At 46.5% G+C, this 13,437-nt stretch overlaps 1 protein-coding gene across 1 annotated transcript in view; it reads left to right on the forward strand.

Moving 5' to 3' along the window:
• Positions 1-1,601: 1,601 nt before the first annotated feature.
• LOC144752982 (E3 ubiquitin-protein ligase TRIM39-like) overlaps positions 1,602-13,437 on the forward strand; it is a 114,680-nt gene continuing 102,844 nt past the window's right edge. Inside the window, exon 1 of the mRNA XM_078640792.1 lies at positions 1,602-2,119. Coding sequence (XP_078496918.1) covers positions 1,703-2,119 — 417 coding nt within the window. The 5' untranslated portion in view covers positions 1,602-1,702. The remainder of the gene's footprint in view (positions 2,120-13,437) is intronic.

Here is a 13,437-nt window from a genome sequence, read left to right on the forward strand (position 1 = left end):
AGCACCACTCTTAGCAGATTAGATTACTGTAATGCTCTTCTGCTTGAGTCCCCGAAATATCTTCTTGACAGGCTACAGAGAATCCAGTCGGCGGCGGCCAAGTTAGCCCTTGGGTGGCCTAGAAGGTCCTCCTCTTCCACGGCTTTGGCACAGCTGCACTGGCTCCCGTTGAGACAGAGAGTCCAGTTCAAGTCTCTCTGTCTGGTGTTTAAAGCCCTTCCTGGGCTGGGGCCTGTTCCCATGTAGAGGAAGTTTGCGTGGTATGTTCCTGCGCGAAATCAACGCTCTTCATCGGCGTGACTGGTGAGGATACCGAGATTTAAGAAAGTTAAGTCAGGGGGTAGATCCTTTGGTGTAGCAGCCGCAAAATTGGGGAACGAACTCCCTTTGGAGCTCAGACAAGTTAGCGACCTCCTCCCTTTTAGAAGGAGATTAAAAACCTGGCTGTTTCCCAAGATTTAGTTGGCTGCCCGGTTGTTAGGTACGGTTATACAAGGTCTGAGTCTGCCAGCGCCAGGATGCCTGTTAGGTGACAGTGCGCTCTACAAGCAAAGTAAATAAAAATTAAAAATAAATAAAGGGTGCAAGGCTCATGCACACACCAGCTGAGCACAGCACAATTATTGAGGGTTCAAGGCTCATGCACACACCCGCTGAGCACAGAATAAGCAGTCAGGGTGCAAATCTCGTGCACACACCCGCTGAGCACAGCACAAGCAGTCAGGGTGCAAGGCTCATGCGCACACCCGCTGAGCACAGAACAAGCAGTCAGGGTGCAAGGCTCATGCACACACCACTGAGTACAGCACTACCGGTCAGGCTGCAAGGCTCATGCACACACCAGCTGAGTACAGCACAAGCAGTCAGGGTGCAAATCTCGTGCACACACCCGCTGAGCACAGCACAAGCAGTCAGGGTGCAAGGCTCATGCACACACCACTGAGTACAGCACAAGCAGTCAGGGTGCAAGGCTCATGCACACACCACTGAGTACAGCACAAGCAGTCAGGGTGCAAGGCTCATGCACACACCACTGAGGACAACACAAGCAGTCAGGGTGCAAGGCTGAAGCACACACCAGCTGAGCGCAGCACAATCTGAAACAGTATTTAACCGGACTGACCAGTTTTTGTACACAAGGCCAGCAACAATGTTAAGAAAAGTAGCATAAGGTGGTCATTTAAGTTTGGAACATAAAGTAAAAACAGCAAATGCAGGAACAAACTGCTTCAACATCATTTTTGAGCTGTTTATGCAATTCCTAAACGATTATTATAACAAACGGGCAGACAGAACTGACATCTTAAAAATAATACAAAGGATTTTACGGAAATTCATATTCAAGTGCACGCTCCTGACACTTCCAGAACCTGAGAACATAATCAAACTGCTGGTATTTTTTCTATCTGAGAAAGTGTCAATCCCTGCTGTGTACAGCCCAGGCAGCAGAGGAGGCAGTCCTCCTGCTGCTCTGAGACTGTTACTTGAACCCGGAAGTCCCAGCGCAGCCAGAGAGGGGCAGACGCACAGACACACCCACTGCACACAGAGGGACAGACGCACAGACACACCCACTGCACACAGAGAGGGACAGACGCACAGACACACCCACTGCACACAGAGAGGGACAGACGCACAGACACACCCACTGCACACAGAGAGAGAAACTGAAACTGACCTTCACTTCCGGCATTTCTGAATCATGGCGGCAGCAGCTCAGCTCGGGAACCTCCAGGAAGAGGCCACTTGTTCCATCTGTTTGGAGTATTTTAAGGATCCGGTGATGATTATTGATTGTGGACACAACTTCTGCCGCTCCTGCATCACCCAGAGCTGGGAGGGAAGAGATGGAAACTTCCCCTGTCCACAGTGCAGGGAGATATCTTCTGGGGAAAATCTCCGACCCAACAGGCAACTGGGGAACGTGGCAGGAATGTTAAAACATCTTCACCTGCCCCCCGTGAAGCCCCCAGAGGAGAATCTGTGTGAGAAACATGAAGAGAAACGGAGGCTGTTCTGTGCAGAGGATCAGAGGATGATGTGTTTGGGCTGCTGGGAGTCCAAGGAGCACAAAACTCACTCAGCAAGTCCCATAGAGGAGGCTGCAGAGGAGCACAAGGTACATACGTGGGCATTCAGGGAAATCACTCTATGAGCCCACTGAGGAACCTGTAAAGGAGCACAAGGTGGGGATGGGTGCGCTGGAACGACAAGTAAAGACCGCAAAGTATGTTTGTGGAAATTCAGGGTTCTCACAGTCACTTGGCGAGGGGAAGCTGAAGATCACAAGCTGTGTCTGTGGGTGCTCATAGGTCCCAAGTCACCCTTTGTATAGGGTCACCAGACGGCTCTATGTCACTGAGGCACCACTTTTCCATTCCTAGAGTTTGCTTTTACATACCTTTATTATCAGGTGTGTTGATGCAGTGAGCTTAATTAATATTAATCAAGATCACACCTCACAGAATGGTCTGATATGTTAAATCAAAGTCCCAGAAAGTGAAATTCAAGTCACCCTCCCTGTGTATGCCATTGAGGAGGCTGCAGAGGAGAACAGGGTATGTCTGTGGGTGTTCAGGGAATCAAAAGGCACCCGAGAATCCACAGAGGAGGCTGCTGAAGAGCTCTAGGTATGTGTGTGGGTGTTCACGATTCACAAGTGAAGACATTGTGTACGTTCTGCCGAGAGAGAAGCTGCAGAGGAGCACAAGGTATGTCCGGGGCTGTTCAGGAATCACAAGTGAATTCACTCGTGAATTATTTAAGAGGATACAAAGTATGTTTTCGGTTTTGAGGGATCACAAGTCACCCTGCGGGTCACATTGGAGGAGGGTGTCCAAGAGCACACAGTGTGTATGCTCAGGTTTCACAAGTGAAGTCAGTCTCATAGAGGAACACAAGGTATGTATATCGGCTTCCAGGTATCACAGGCTGTGCACTGAGACTCCAAGAAAGGCTGCAGAAAAAACAAAAAAGATGTATTTGGGTATCCAGGGATCACAATGAACCCTGTAGATCCATAAGGTATGTTTGTGGGTGTTTAGGGATCGTAAGTAAATACACTCTGTGAGAGCTATGGAAGAAGCTGCAACAGAGCACAGAGTGTGTCTGTCAGAGCGCTGGGATCATAGGCATGTATGGACCGTGAGCCACAGAGGCGGCTGTAGAAGATCAGAAGGGATGTGTGTGGGGGCTTTGGGCTCTCAGCTGTACTCAAAGTGTTCAGTGTATCTCGCGTGGGCTCACAAAGTGGTGGGTTTCAGAAGACTTTATGCAGCGAGGCAGGGTGCAGCACATGGGCACAGACACAGCAAGAGGTGCAGCAATGCAGGGTGTCTCTTCCTATCAGCGTGATGCCTGCTCTCTCACTGATCCTGCCTGTTCCAAGCTGCAGCCCTGAGGTTGGTGCCTGATCCCTGTTGTAGACCCCGTAAAGGGCTGGTGTCTGCTCTATTGTTCTGGCAGGCTTCTTGTCTGAGACCCCTTTATGAGTGTATTGTGTCTGTTTTCTGGCGCAGACCCATAAGGCTGGTGTCTGATTCTTGTTTCAGACCTTGTAAAGGCTGGAACCTGCTCTGTTGCAGACTCTCTGCGGACAACAGTCTGACTCCTGTCATAGACCTTGGAAGGGCTTGATGTCTGCTCTCTCTCGCTGCCCGTTTCATGTCTTCTTCTCTGCATGGTGTCTGCTGTCGGTTATCTCTCACTGACCCTGTATGAGGCTGGCGCCTGTTCTCTTCCTGAGACTGTTCTCTTTCACAGAGCGTGTACATTTTTGGTGTCCGCTCTCTCATTTTGGTTGTCTCTTCTCTTTTCCAGACCCTCTATGGGGCTGGCACATGTTCTCTTGCTGTGTCTGTTCTCTGTCGCAGATCCTGCCTGGGGTTGGGGCCTACTCTCTTCCTGTGTCTGTTCTCTGTCACAGACCCTGCCTGTGGTTGGGGCCTGCACTCTTCCTGTGTCTGTTCTGTCACAGACCCTGCCTGGGGCCTGCACTATTCCTGTGCCTGATTTCTGTCACAGACCCTGCCTGGGGCCTGCACTATTCCTGTGCCTGATTTCTGTCACAGACCCTGCCTGGGGCTGGTACCTGCTCTCTTCCTGTGTCTGCTCTCTATCACAGACCCTGCCTGGGGCTGGTACCTGCACTCTTCCTGTGCCTGTTTGTTCTCTGTCACAGACCCTGCCTGGGGTTGGGCCTGCACCCTTCCTGTGGCTGTTTACTATCACAGACCCTGCCTGGGGTTGGGACCTGCACTCTTCCTGTGTCTGATTTCTTTCCCAGACTGTGATCATTTCTTTGGTTGTCTGTTCTCTGTCACAGACGCTACATGTGACTGGCACCTGTATAGGACAAGCTACAGACGTGGTTAATCAGTCAATGGGTTGTAGATGTAACATATTCAAGAACAATATGGAAATGTGTGGCCAGACCTTACAATCTGTCATTGGTACTTGCATTCTTACTATCTGTGGGCAGTACTTACAGTCTGGATACAAGGCTGTAAACCAGGGAAATGCTCCTTAGATAGAAACTGTTGTTGTTGGAAGGTCAGGGTTAGGATGTCGGGTGAGGGATAGGGCTCCTTGAAGAGATAAGTCTCTAGAATTATTCTGATTTGTGGGAAAGTTGGTGCTTCTGCCATCTCGATAGGGAAGCTGTGCCAGGTCATGGGCGTGTGAAGTGAGAAGGCTTCTTCTTATGTTGTTTTGTCTCCAGTCTGGTGATATCCTCACTCCTGGTCTGATGTTGTTACCTAGACTTGGCTGCTTTGTTTGCCAGGTGAGCTGGGGTCTTGTTGTTGAGCACTTTGTGTGATGCAGCTGGCCATGAAGATGATCTGGGCTACAAGGAGGAGACAGTGTCTGTCTTTGACTGTGGAAGTGTTATGATTTCTTCAAGCCTTCGGTGAGCTGCTCCTCTTCATGTATGGTGCCTTTCAGGGGTGCTAGGGTGGTGTTGGGGAGACAGGTGACCAGGGCCTTGTCTCTTCCCCCATGTGAGAGGCCGTGTGCGTTCCTTCTGAAGTCATCGTCCAGTAGAAACAACTTCTTCAAGAGAGGACAAGCTTTCTTGGAATTCTTTGTAATTCACTCAATGTGCTGCTTGAATGAGAGGTCCGTGTTGAGGATGGGGTAAAGAATGGTCGGTTTAAGGTAGAGGCTTAAAGCTGTAGCTATTCTGAGCTGATGGCATACAGGAAGAATTCAGCCTTTGTGGTGTTCAACTTTAATACATTAGTTGACATCCAAGACTGGATGAGTTCTGGGCAGGATTTGAGGATGTGGTTAGGTGAAGATATCATTCAGTATCCTCCACATACTGAGGGATCTTGATGCTGCTGTCTGTAAGCATGTATCCCAGTGATCCCATGTAGACGTTCACTCTATCAAGCTGGATTTGTAAAGCACAGCTAATCACCCTTAGGGTATTCAGGCACTGAGGCTCTTGCTGCTTCTGGTGGGCTCCGTTGAACCGCCAGGTCTTGAGTGCCTACTGGAATTCTAGGAGAGAGGATGAGGTCCATTCAGAGGTGTAGCAGGAGATTGTTCCAGGATTTAGCCATGAGGTAGAAGGAGGGGGAGGGGATGCTCAAAGGAGAGGAAGGCGAAGCGCAGGTGTCTGAAGGTTTGGTGTAAGTTCAGGCCGCGGGTGATGTAGGCTTGCCCTTGGCTGTGCAGGGCTTTCTAGGTGTGGATCAGCATCTTGAATAGACATCCTTTCTGTATGGGGAGCCAGTGGATTTTCTTGAGGTGGGGGGGATGTGGGTCGGTTTGGAGAGGTCGAGGATGAGTCTGGCCGCTGAGTTCTGTATGGTCTGCAGTGGTGACACCTGCGTAGAGTGTGTTACCGTAGTCCAGGCAGCTAGTGACTAGGGCTTGACTGACAGTTTGTCTGGTGTTGACGGGAACAGTTTGAAGATTTTCCGGAGTATGCGAAGAGTGGGTAGGTAGGCAGATGAGACGGGCGGCTCCTTTTAAAGAGCTGAGGAGCATCGCCCAGCCTGCTGCAGCGCAATAGGCATACACAAAATTAATAAAATGTCATGGCTATGGCATTTTATTCAAATATCAAGGAGAGAGAAAGGACTAGGTAACTAGTCCGTATCCCCAGGTTTATTATATGTAATCAAAAGGAGGACTAGCCCTGGAGAAGTGTGGCTCAATGGTTAGAGCGGCAGACCCTGATGCAGAGGTCTGGCCCGGACCAGGGTTCAATTCCCGCCTCTGGGCAATAGCTTGCTTAAGCTCCACAACGGCCCCAACAGCGCTAGGATGCCTGGCTTCACCTTGGGGGTGCCCAGGAGTGGACATTTCACAGGGAAAGGCCAGGAAGGGTTCCACAGCGGTATGTGTACAGCGCCTTGAGACCCCTTCGGGGGTGATACGTGCGCTATATAAGCACTACATTTACATTTACATTTACTAGCCTATTTGTGAATGACCCAGGACTGTATGAGGAAGAGGGGGAAACTATTACGTTTCTTTATGAAGCCCTCACCCACCAACCTAGTTGGTGGCATGCTTCATCATCGGGCCCACCCAGTGACACCAAATGTGTTAGCATTTAAAAAAAAAGGCAAGTGGATGCTGGTGGGGTGGTTATTAGGAACTCCTACATCCGAGGTGTGGTCTCGGAGATCCGCGACAGTACAACAGGTTTCCAAAGGGTCTTGCCCGACAGAGTCAGTCAACACCTCTGCCGGATTTCTCCATAGGGGCATTTGCAGCAAAACGCTAGCTAATACTTGGAGAGGGAATCCCCCTCCCACATGTATAGCACCTTAGCACGTGCTCCACATTTTTTGATCACATACTCACTTAAAGTATAGATCGCACTTTCACATATTTAACGGTCCTGAGGAAAGCCAGTTTTAAAGAAAGGCCTGGCTGAAACATGTAGACCACACCTCGGATGTAGGAGTTCCTAATACCCACTCCACCAGCATCCACTTGCCTTGTTTTTTAACGCTAACAGATATTAAAATTACCCCCTCTGGACCTGGGACCGCTGTATAGCTTTTAATTATCACTTTCACGTCACCCACACTGCATACTCAGCAAAACACCAGCTCCCCTGTAACACAGGTGTAGAAGCACCCCCGGGACACATTGTGTCACTGGGTGGGCCCGATGATGAAGCATGCCACCTACTAGGTTGGTGGGTGAGGGCTTCATGAAGAAACCTAATAGTTTCCCCCCCTTCCTCATACAGTCCTGAGTCATGTATCATTAACAAACAGGCTAGTCCTCCTGTTTGATTACATGGCTTTTTTTTGCCATGCCATTTTGTTTTCTACCGGCTCACGTGAATGTGAGGGCAGGGGGTGGAGCTGAATCTTACATTGTAGGATTACAGCTGTCCCTGCAGTGTGCATGTCGTGTTGGCTGCCTTTCTTGCTGCGGCAAGCCCAACATTCGCACTGCCAAGGGATTGCTGGCACAGGCACCCAACCTCAAAATGAGCTCTGGGTTAGCCTGCTCCCACCAATCCTGGAGCTGCTCTTAGCCTGAGAGCAACTCCAAGATTGGTTGGATTTGTGTTCCACAAGCGGGAAGGAAGTTCTTCCCTATCCTTTTAATGGACACGACTGGGGATAGAAGTGCTGCACCGGTGGGAGCAGTACTGCTGAGTTTGGGGCCATCGCGCGTCATCATATTTTTATATTGGTAGCCGCACTGAGATGAGACTGTGTTGTTCTGGTTTTTAATGGTGAGATTGCTGTCCATGATAATGCTACGGTTACGGACATGGTCTGTCAGTGTGGGTGAGTGTCCTAGTTCCGAGGGCCGCCAGGAGTATTCACACCGGGAGATGTTGTTATCGAAGGTAAGCACTTCTGTTCTGTCTGTGTTGAGTTTTAGGCAGTTGTTATTCATCCAGTTGACAATACACCTGCTGAAGTTGGCTCTCGTGATGGTGGGCTCTTCTGATAGCAAGAGGATGAGCTGATTGTACTCTGCATAGGATATGATGTTTCATCCATGGCCTCTGACGATGTTGGCCAAGGGGGTAATTTAGGTGTTGAACAGCGTTGGGCTGAGGGACCAGTCTTGAAGAATGCCGCAGATGATTTCTGGAACATGCAGACATGCATTTAAATGTAAGACCTATTGCATTTCAAAGATGCGGCCGCAATGATTGTCCCGGCTGCTTCTTATGTTATGTTATGTTATGTTATATTAATAGAACTTTTAAAGCGCACAAATACACAGAGGTGTCTTAGCGCTGAACTTGACCATAAGCCCTGTGGGAAATTGGGAGGAAATAAATTCATTTAAAAGTTTAAAAATTAGCGGGTTTTCAGGTCTTTTCTACTACTTCTTCAAAAGAGGCCAGAGTTGGCAGCTCTTATGGCCACAGGGAGCATGTTACTTAGTTTAGCTGTGCCATGGCCTATGTTGCGACCTCCCCAGCTTGAGGTTCGTATCCTTGGTACCAACATCAACCTGGCATTGGCGGATCATAGCTATCTGCCAGGGATGTACCAGGAGAAAAAGCTTTTCAAAGATGCCGGTTCTATATTATTCAAGGCTTTATAGGGTAGGCAAAGTGCCTTGGACTTAATACGTTGTGACACTGGCAGCCAATGAAGGTTTCGAATGTCTTCAGCAACTGATTGATACTGTGGTAAGTTCAATAAAAGCCTGGCTGCTACGTTTTGCACCATCTGAAGTTTTTTCAGATGTTGTTTCTGTATCTCAAGATAAAGACCGTTACAATAGTCTAATTTAGATAGTACTAATGTAGTTACAACCGTCCTCCTGGAGTCAGGGGCAATGTAGGGCAAGACCTTCTTCGGTTTTCTTATCAGGTAAAAGGTAGCCGACACTGTGGCATTGGTTTGTTGGGAGAAGGTGAGTTTACTATTAATCCAGACCCCGAGGTTCTTTGCCTTTTCTACCGGTTTTGGTAACTCTCCGTTTCAGCCGGCCACCATAGTCCGTTCCATCTTGGTTGGAGATTACCAAAGATCACCACTTCGGTTTTGTTTGAATTCAATTTGAGGCAATGCCTTACCATCCAACTGCTGAATTTGCTCATGCAGTTTTGGAACTGCATTGCAGGGGATGCTTGATTTTTATGAGCTGCAATCACATTCTGAATGTCGTCGGCGTATGATGTTAAGTTGAAACCGAAGTGTTGGATGAAAGGAGCCAGTTCCGACACATATAAAGGAACCCTGAGGGACCCCTCGCAGGAGCAGGTAAGGAGTCGATTTAAACTGGTCCAGGATCACAGTCTGTCTTCTGTTCTTCAAGAAAGATGATATTAAAGACAGAGACTGATCCTTAACCCCTAATTTTTCCAGGCGCTGTAGCAGTGTGTCATGATGGACAGTATCGAAGGCTGCTGACATATCAAGGAGGATCAGTACAGCCACACCTCCTCTATCCATCACTGCTCTAATCTCCTCAGTGGCCTTGATCAATGCAGTCTCTGTGCTATGCTCTGGGCGGAAACCAAACTGGGAGGGATCAAGTAGTTCATTTTGATGAATGAATTGTGTTAACCGGTTATTCATGATTTTCTCCACTGTTTTTGCAGGATAAGGCAGTCTAGCAATCGGACGGTAATTACTGGTTATTGATGTGTCCAGATATGCTTTCTTTATTAATGGAAGAATGGCTGCATCTTTCCAAATGGCAGGGAAAATGCCAGAGGAGAACATGTTGTTAAATATTTTAGTCAATATGGGGCTCACCCCCCTTGCAACTTTTCTCAAACTGCAGGAGGGCAGGGGTCTAACGGAGATTCCAATTTGATTTCCTGGACTAGTTTTTCCACAAGCTCACTAGATACCTGTGAGAAATTCAGAAAAACATTTTCTCCGGTGTCAATGCTTGGGAACTCCTTGGATGGTCTGTTGCAAGTGGTGGTTTTAAAGATATTGTGCATGTCATTAACTTTGTTCCTGAACGCACTGGCAATATTGCCACAAAGAAGTTGACTGCTTTTTTGCTGGCTGCGGCTGTGAGCTTCTCTACCACCCCAAAGAGTTCTTTGGCTGAGTTTTTAGCTTTCTCGATCTGTCGGCTGAAAAAAGTCCCCTTTTTAGTAATAAGTAGGGATTTATAGTTAGCTTATGTTTGTTTATAATTATTTTTATCTACTGTCTCATATTTCATTCTCCATTGTCTTTCCAGTTTGCGGCACTTTTGTTTCTCTTGTTGCAGAGCTTCAGTAAACCAGGGGGCTGATGGTTGAATGCGGTTTCCAGAATTTTTGGAAGTAGGCACTGTTGCTCTAATGGTGTCCTTAGGTCAATCTGTATATTCCTGAGCTGCCTGGTCTGCATGCATGCTCAGGATTGGCCGTGTTTGTTCCAGTTGGAGTTCCAACATGTTTTTATCTATTTTAGTCCAAGCTTTAATAGGTACTTTGCTGTGTTTTGGCAGTACTAGCTTCTAATGTTTTTGGAGCTGTATAATCAAATAAAATGAACGAATGATCTGACCAGACAAGAGGATGAGTATTGTTAACTGCCCAGCCTGTTACAGAGGAAAGTACACCATCAAGTGTGTGCCCTGCCTCATGAGTGGGTTTGTGTACCATCTGTGTTAGTCTGACAAATCCTTGAGATATATAATGAAATCACCCAGGATCGTAAACTCATTTGTGGAGAGGAAATGTTCCAGTAGTGAGTCTAGATTTCCAGTGAAACTGGCTCTGGAGCTAGGGGGGCGGTACACCAGCTTCCCCTCAAAGGTGTTTTTGGATTTAGTTCTATTGCAAAGTAGAGCCCTTCATAGTGGGGAGGAGAAGCCGGGGAAAAAGTGGCTCCAAAGTGTTCACAGTGTATTACCGCCAGTCCTCCTCCTCTCTTAATGGGTCTATCCAATCTAGATAATACAAATTCCTGTGGGACTGCGACCACAAAATCGGGGTCTGACGCTGGGTCTGCCCATGTTTCGGTAAGAAATAGCACATCCAGATTGTATTGCAAGATGGCGTCAGCTATTTCGTGTTTATGTTTGGCGAGTAACCTTACATTAATTCATTCAAAAGAGAAAGCGGGCAAGGCTCGCTGTACGTAAGTAAAGGAGGTCATGCAGCAAGAGAAACTCCATAAAGAAAATAGTATTCAAACACTCAAAAACAGGTACAGTGTAACAACCGAAGTAAAGGGGCCAATCGGCATGGGAGGTTACAGATGAAGAAAAGGCGGTACTAAGGAGGGACCAACAAGCCTCTTTACGAATCAGAGGCCAGCATTTAGGAAGAAACCTGACACATGCCAATGACAAACATGGATGGAGAGTGGGCGGTGTCACGTTGCCGGTGTTGACATAGTCCACATCACTAAGTTAGCATGAGCCTTTCAGCCAATATTCAGCTTTGCGCACGTTACTAGCTGATTTTATTTGGCAAAGACTCTGTTAGTGCCTTTCACAGGGGAACTGTTTGTTAAGTTCGTTTTCTGCCTGTTCCTGGGGTTTAGTCTGAACATTGTGAGCAAGGTCGATAAACAATGCTCCTTGTTGGTCTGTTCTGGGCAGGCCCTAGCACTTAGACAAAATATACCAATGCAGCTGTTGGGAGGCTAATATTTTGATATTACGGAGATGCATGCATGAAAAACACACACTTGGAGAGGGACCTTTCCAGGGAGAAGAGCGAGACAGCATCTATGATGTAGATCTACCATCTAGGCACTAAGGTTTAGGGTCTGCTGACAAAGCCCAGATATATTCTGTTGTATAATAATACTAATTCCTAGCAAGGGGGTGGGGAGGTTAGGCTGAACTGTATTTTCTCTATTGTCTTTTCATTATGACACCTCCCTTCCTGATATATGGCCTTGTTGTTATGCTGACAATATGTGTATTTTATAGAACACGATAGTTCAAAAAAATATTCTAAAGTATTTCGAGCCTCTGTCAGACTTTATTGTGGATAAAAACAAAAGTGCGAGCGAAAGGGTTTTGCCTCGTTATCGCGATTCCTGAGAGAGTCTGGGGTGTTGTGTTCTGGGGTGTCTAATCATTTGCTTCTCTGTGAGTGTTTAGGAGAGCGAGTGAGACACTATAGCTTGTTGGTCCTGGGCTCGTAGTCACTAAGGTGGTGGGAAGGCTTAGCCCCTGTACACCGAGGTCCCATAATCCTGTGCATAGCTCTATGTATGTGCAGAATCCCTGCAACAGCAGGGCTTCTATTACATACTCCAGTACAACAAGTCTCGCAGATCAGTGCCTAAAAATGAAATGCATCCCTAAAAATAAATGCATCCCGTTTTCCTTTGAGGAAAACAGGATTTTAAAAAAACTGCTTTAATTAAAAAGCAACCTATACTCCAAGTGTCACCAGAACACTTGTCCCTACCTGCACTGCAACTTTCTCTCTTTTGACCACAGTTTCCTTTTTTCAAAAAAAGTTTTACTCTATCTTCTCAATGTAGCTCTATTTACAAAAACTAAGTTGAAACCAATAAACATGTACACTATTTATTTTCTGAAAATTCACACTTATGTCAGTGTTATTACTACAGTTTCCAACAAAAAACACATCTATGCAATTCAATTATGGATAATGATCAATTTCCATTAACGCAGTTGAAGATCCCTATGCATTTCGGGATGCATGATCCCTTCTTCAGGTAAAAGTAAAGCACATTTCATCACAATTCTATATATACAAACAATGTGGATCAAGACATCTTCTTTTTGAGCAGTCACCAATACTTAGTTCAAACACTGAAATTTACTCCATATATACAACCCCACGTTTTGCTCAAAACTGCAGTGTCCCCAACGTTCATGACTTCGAAAAATCATCATACTGTCGACTATTATTCATAAATCTGTTAATCAATACTGAGGAAGATTGTCACAGCCTCAAATCTTTAGTGTCTATCATTTTACACCGCGCAAAACTTCATGGGTTAATTATGGAGTAACATATATGGAGTAAACTTCAGTTGTCGTGGAGATCGGTTCACTTGAACCAACTTAAAGTGCGTTGTGTACAACTGAATATTTCTCATATTTTCAGGTCATTGAAGTGTTTCCAACATCTCGTGAACACAATCATTTTCATAGGCTGCAGTAATCTGAACGTGTTGGTAAGCGGTTTTTTGTAAATGTCCACAAGGCAAACACTGTGATCACTTCTTTTGGGTGCGATGGTTTTTTTACACTTTTTTGGTGAAGGTTCTTTGAATACAATCTCTGATTAAACAGAGTATTTATTCAATGTTTGAACTAAGTATTGGTGACTGCTCAAAAAGTGGGGTTGTATCAGTTATTATAGGTTTAAACCTAAAACCCCACAGCCTATATATATAGAATTGTGATGAAATGTGTTTTACTTTTACAGTTCCTCTGAAGAAGGGATCATGCATCCCGAAATGCATTGGGATCTTCAACTGTGTTAATGAAAATTGATCATTATCCATAATTGAATTGCATAAATGTGTTTTTGGTTGGAAACTGTAA

Source organism: Lissotriton helveticus, chromosome 5_1 (assembly GCF_964261635.1).
Source record: "Lissotriton helveticus chromosome 5_1, aLisHel1.1, whole genome shotgun sequence".
Lineage (NCBI taxonomy): Eukaryota > Metazoa > Chordata > Amphibia > Caudata > Salamandridae > Lissotriton > Lissotriton helveticus.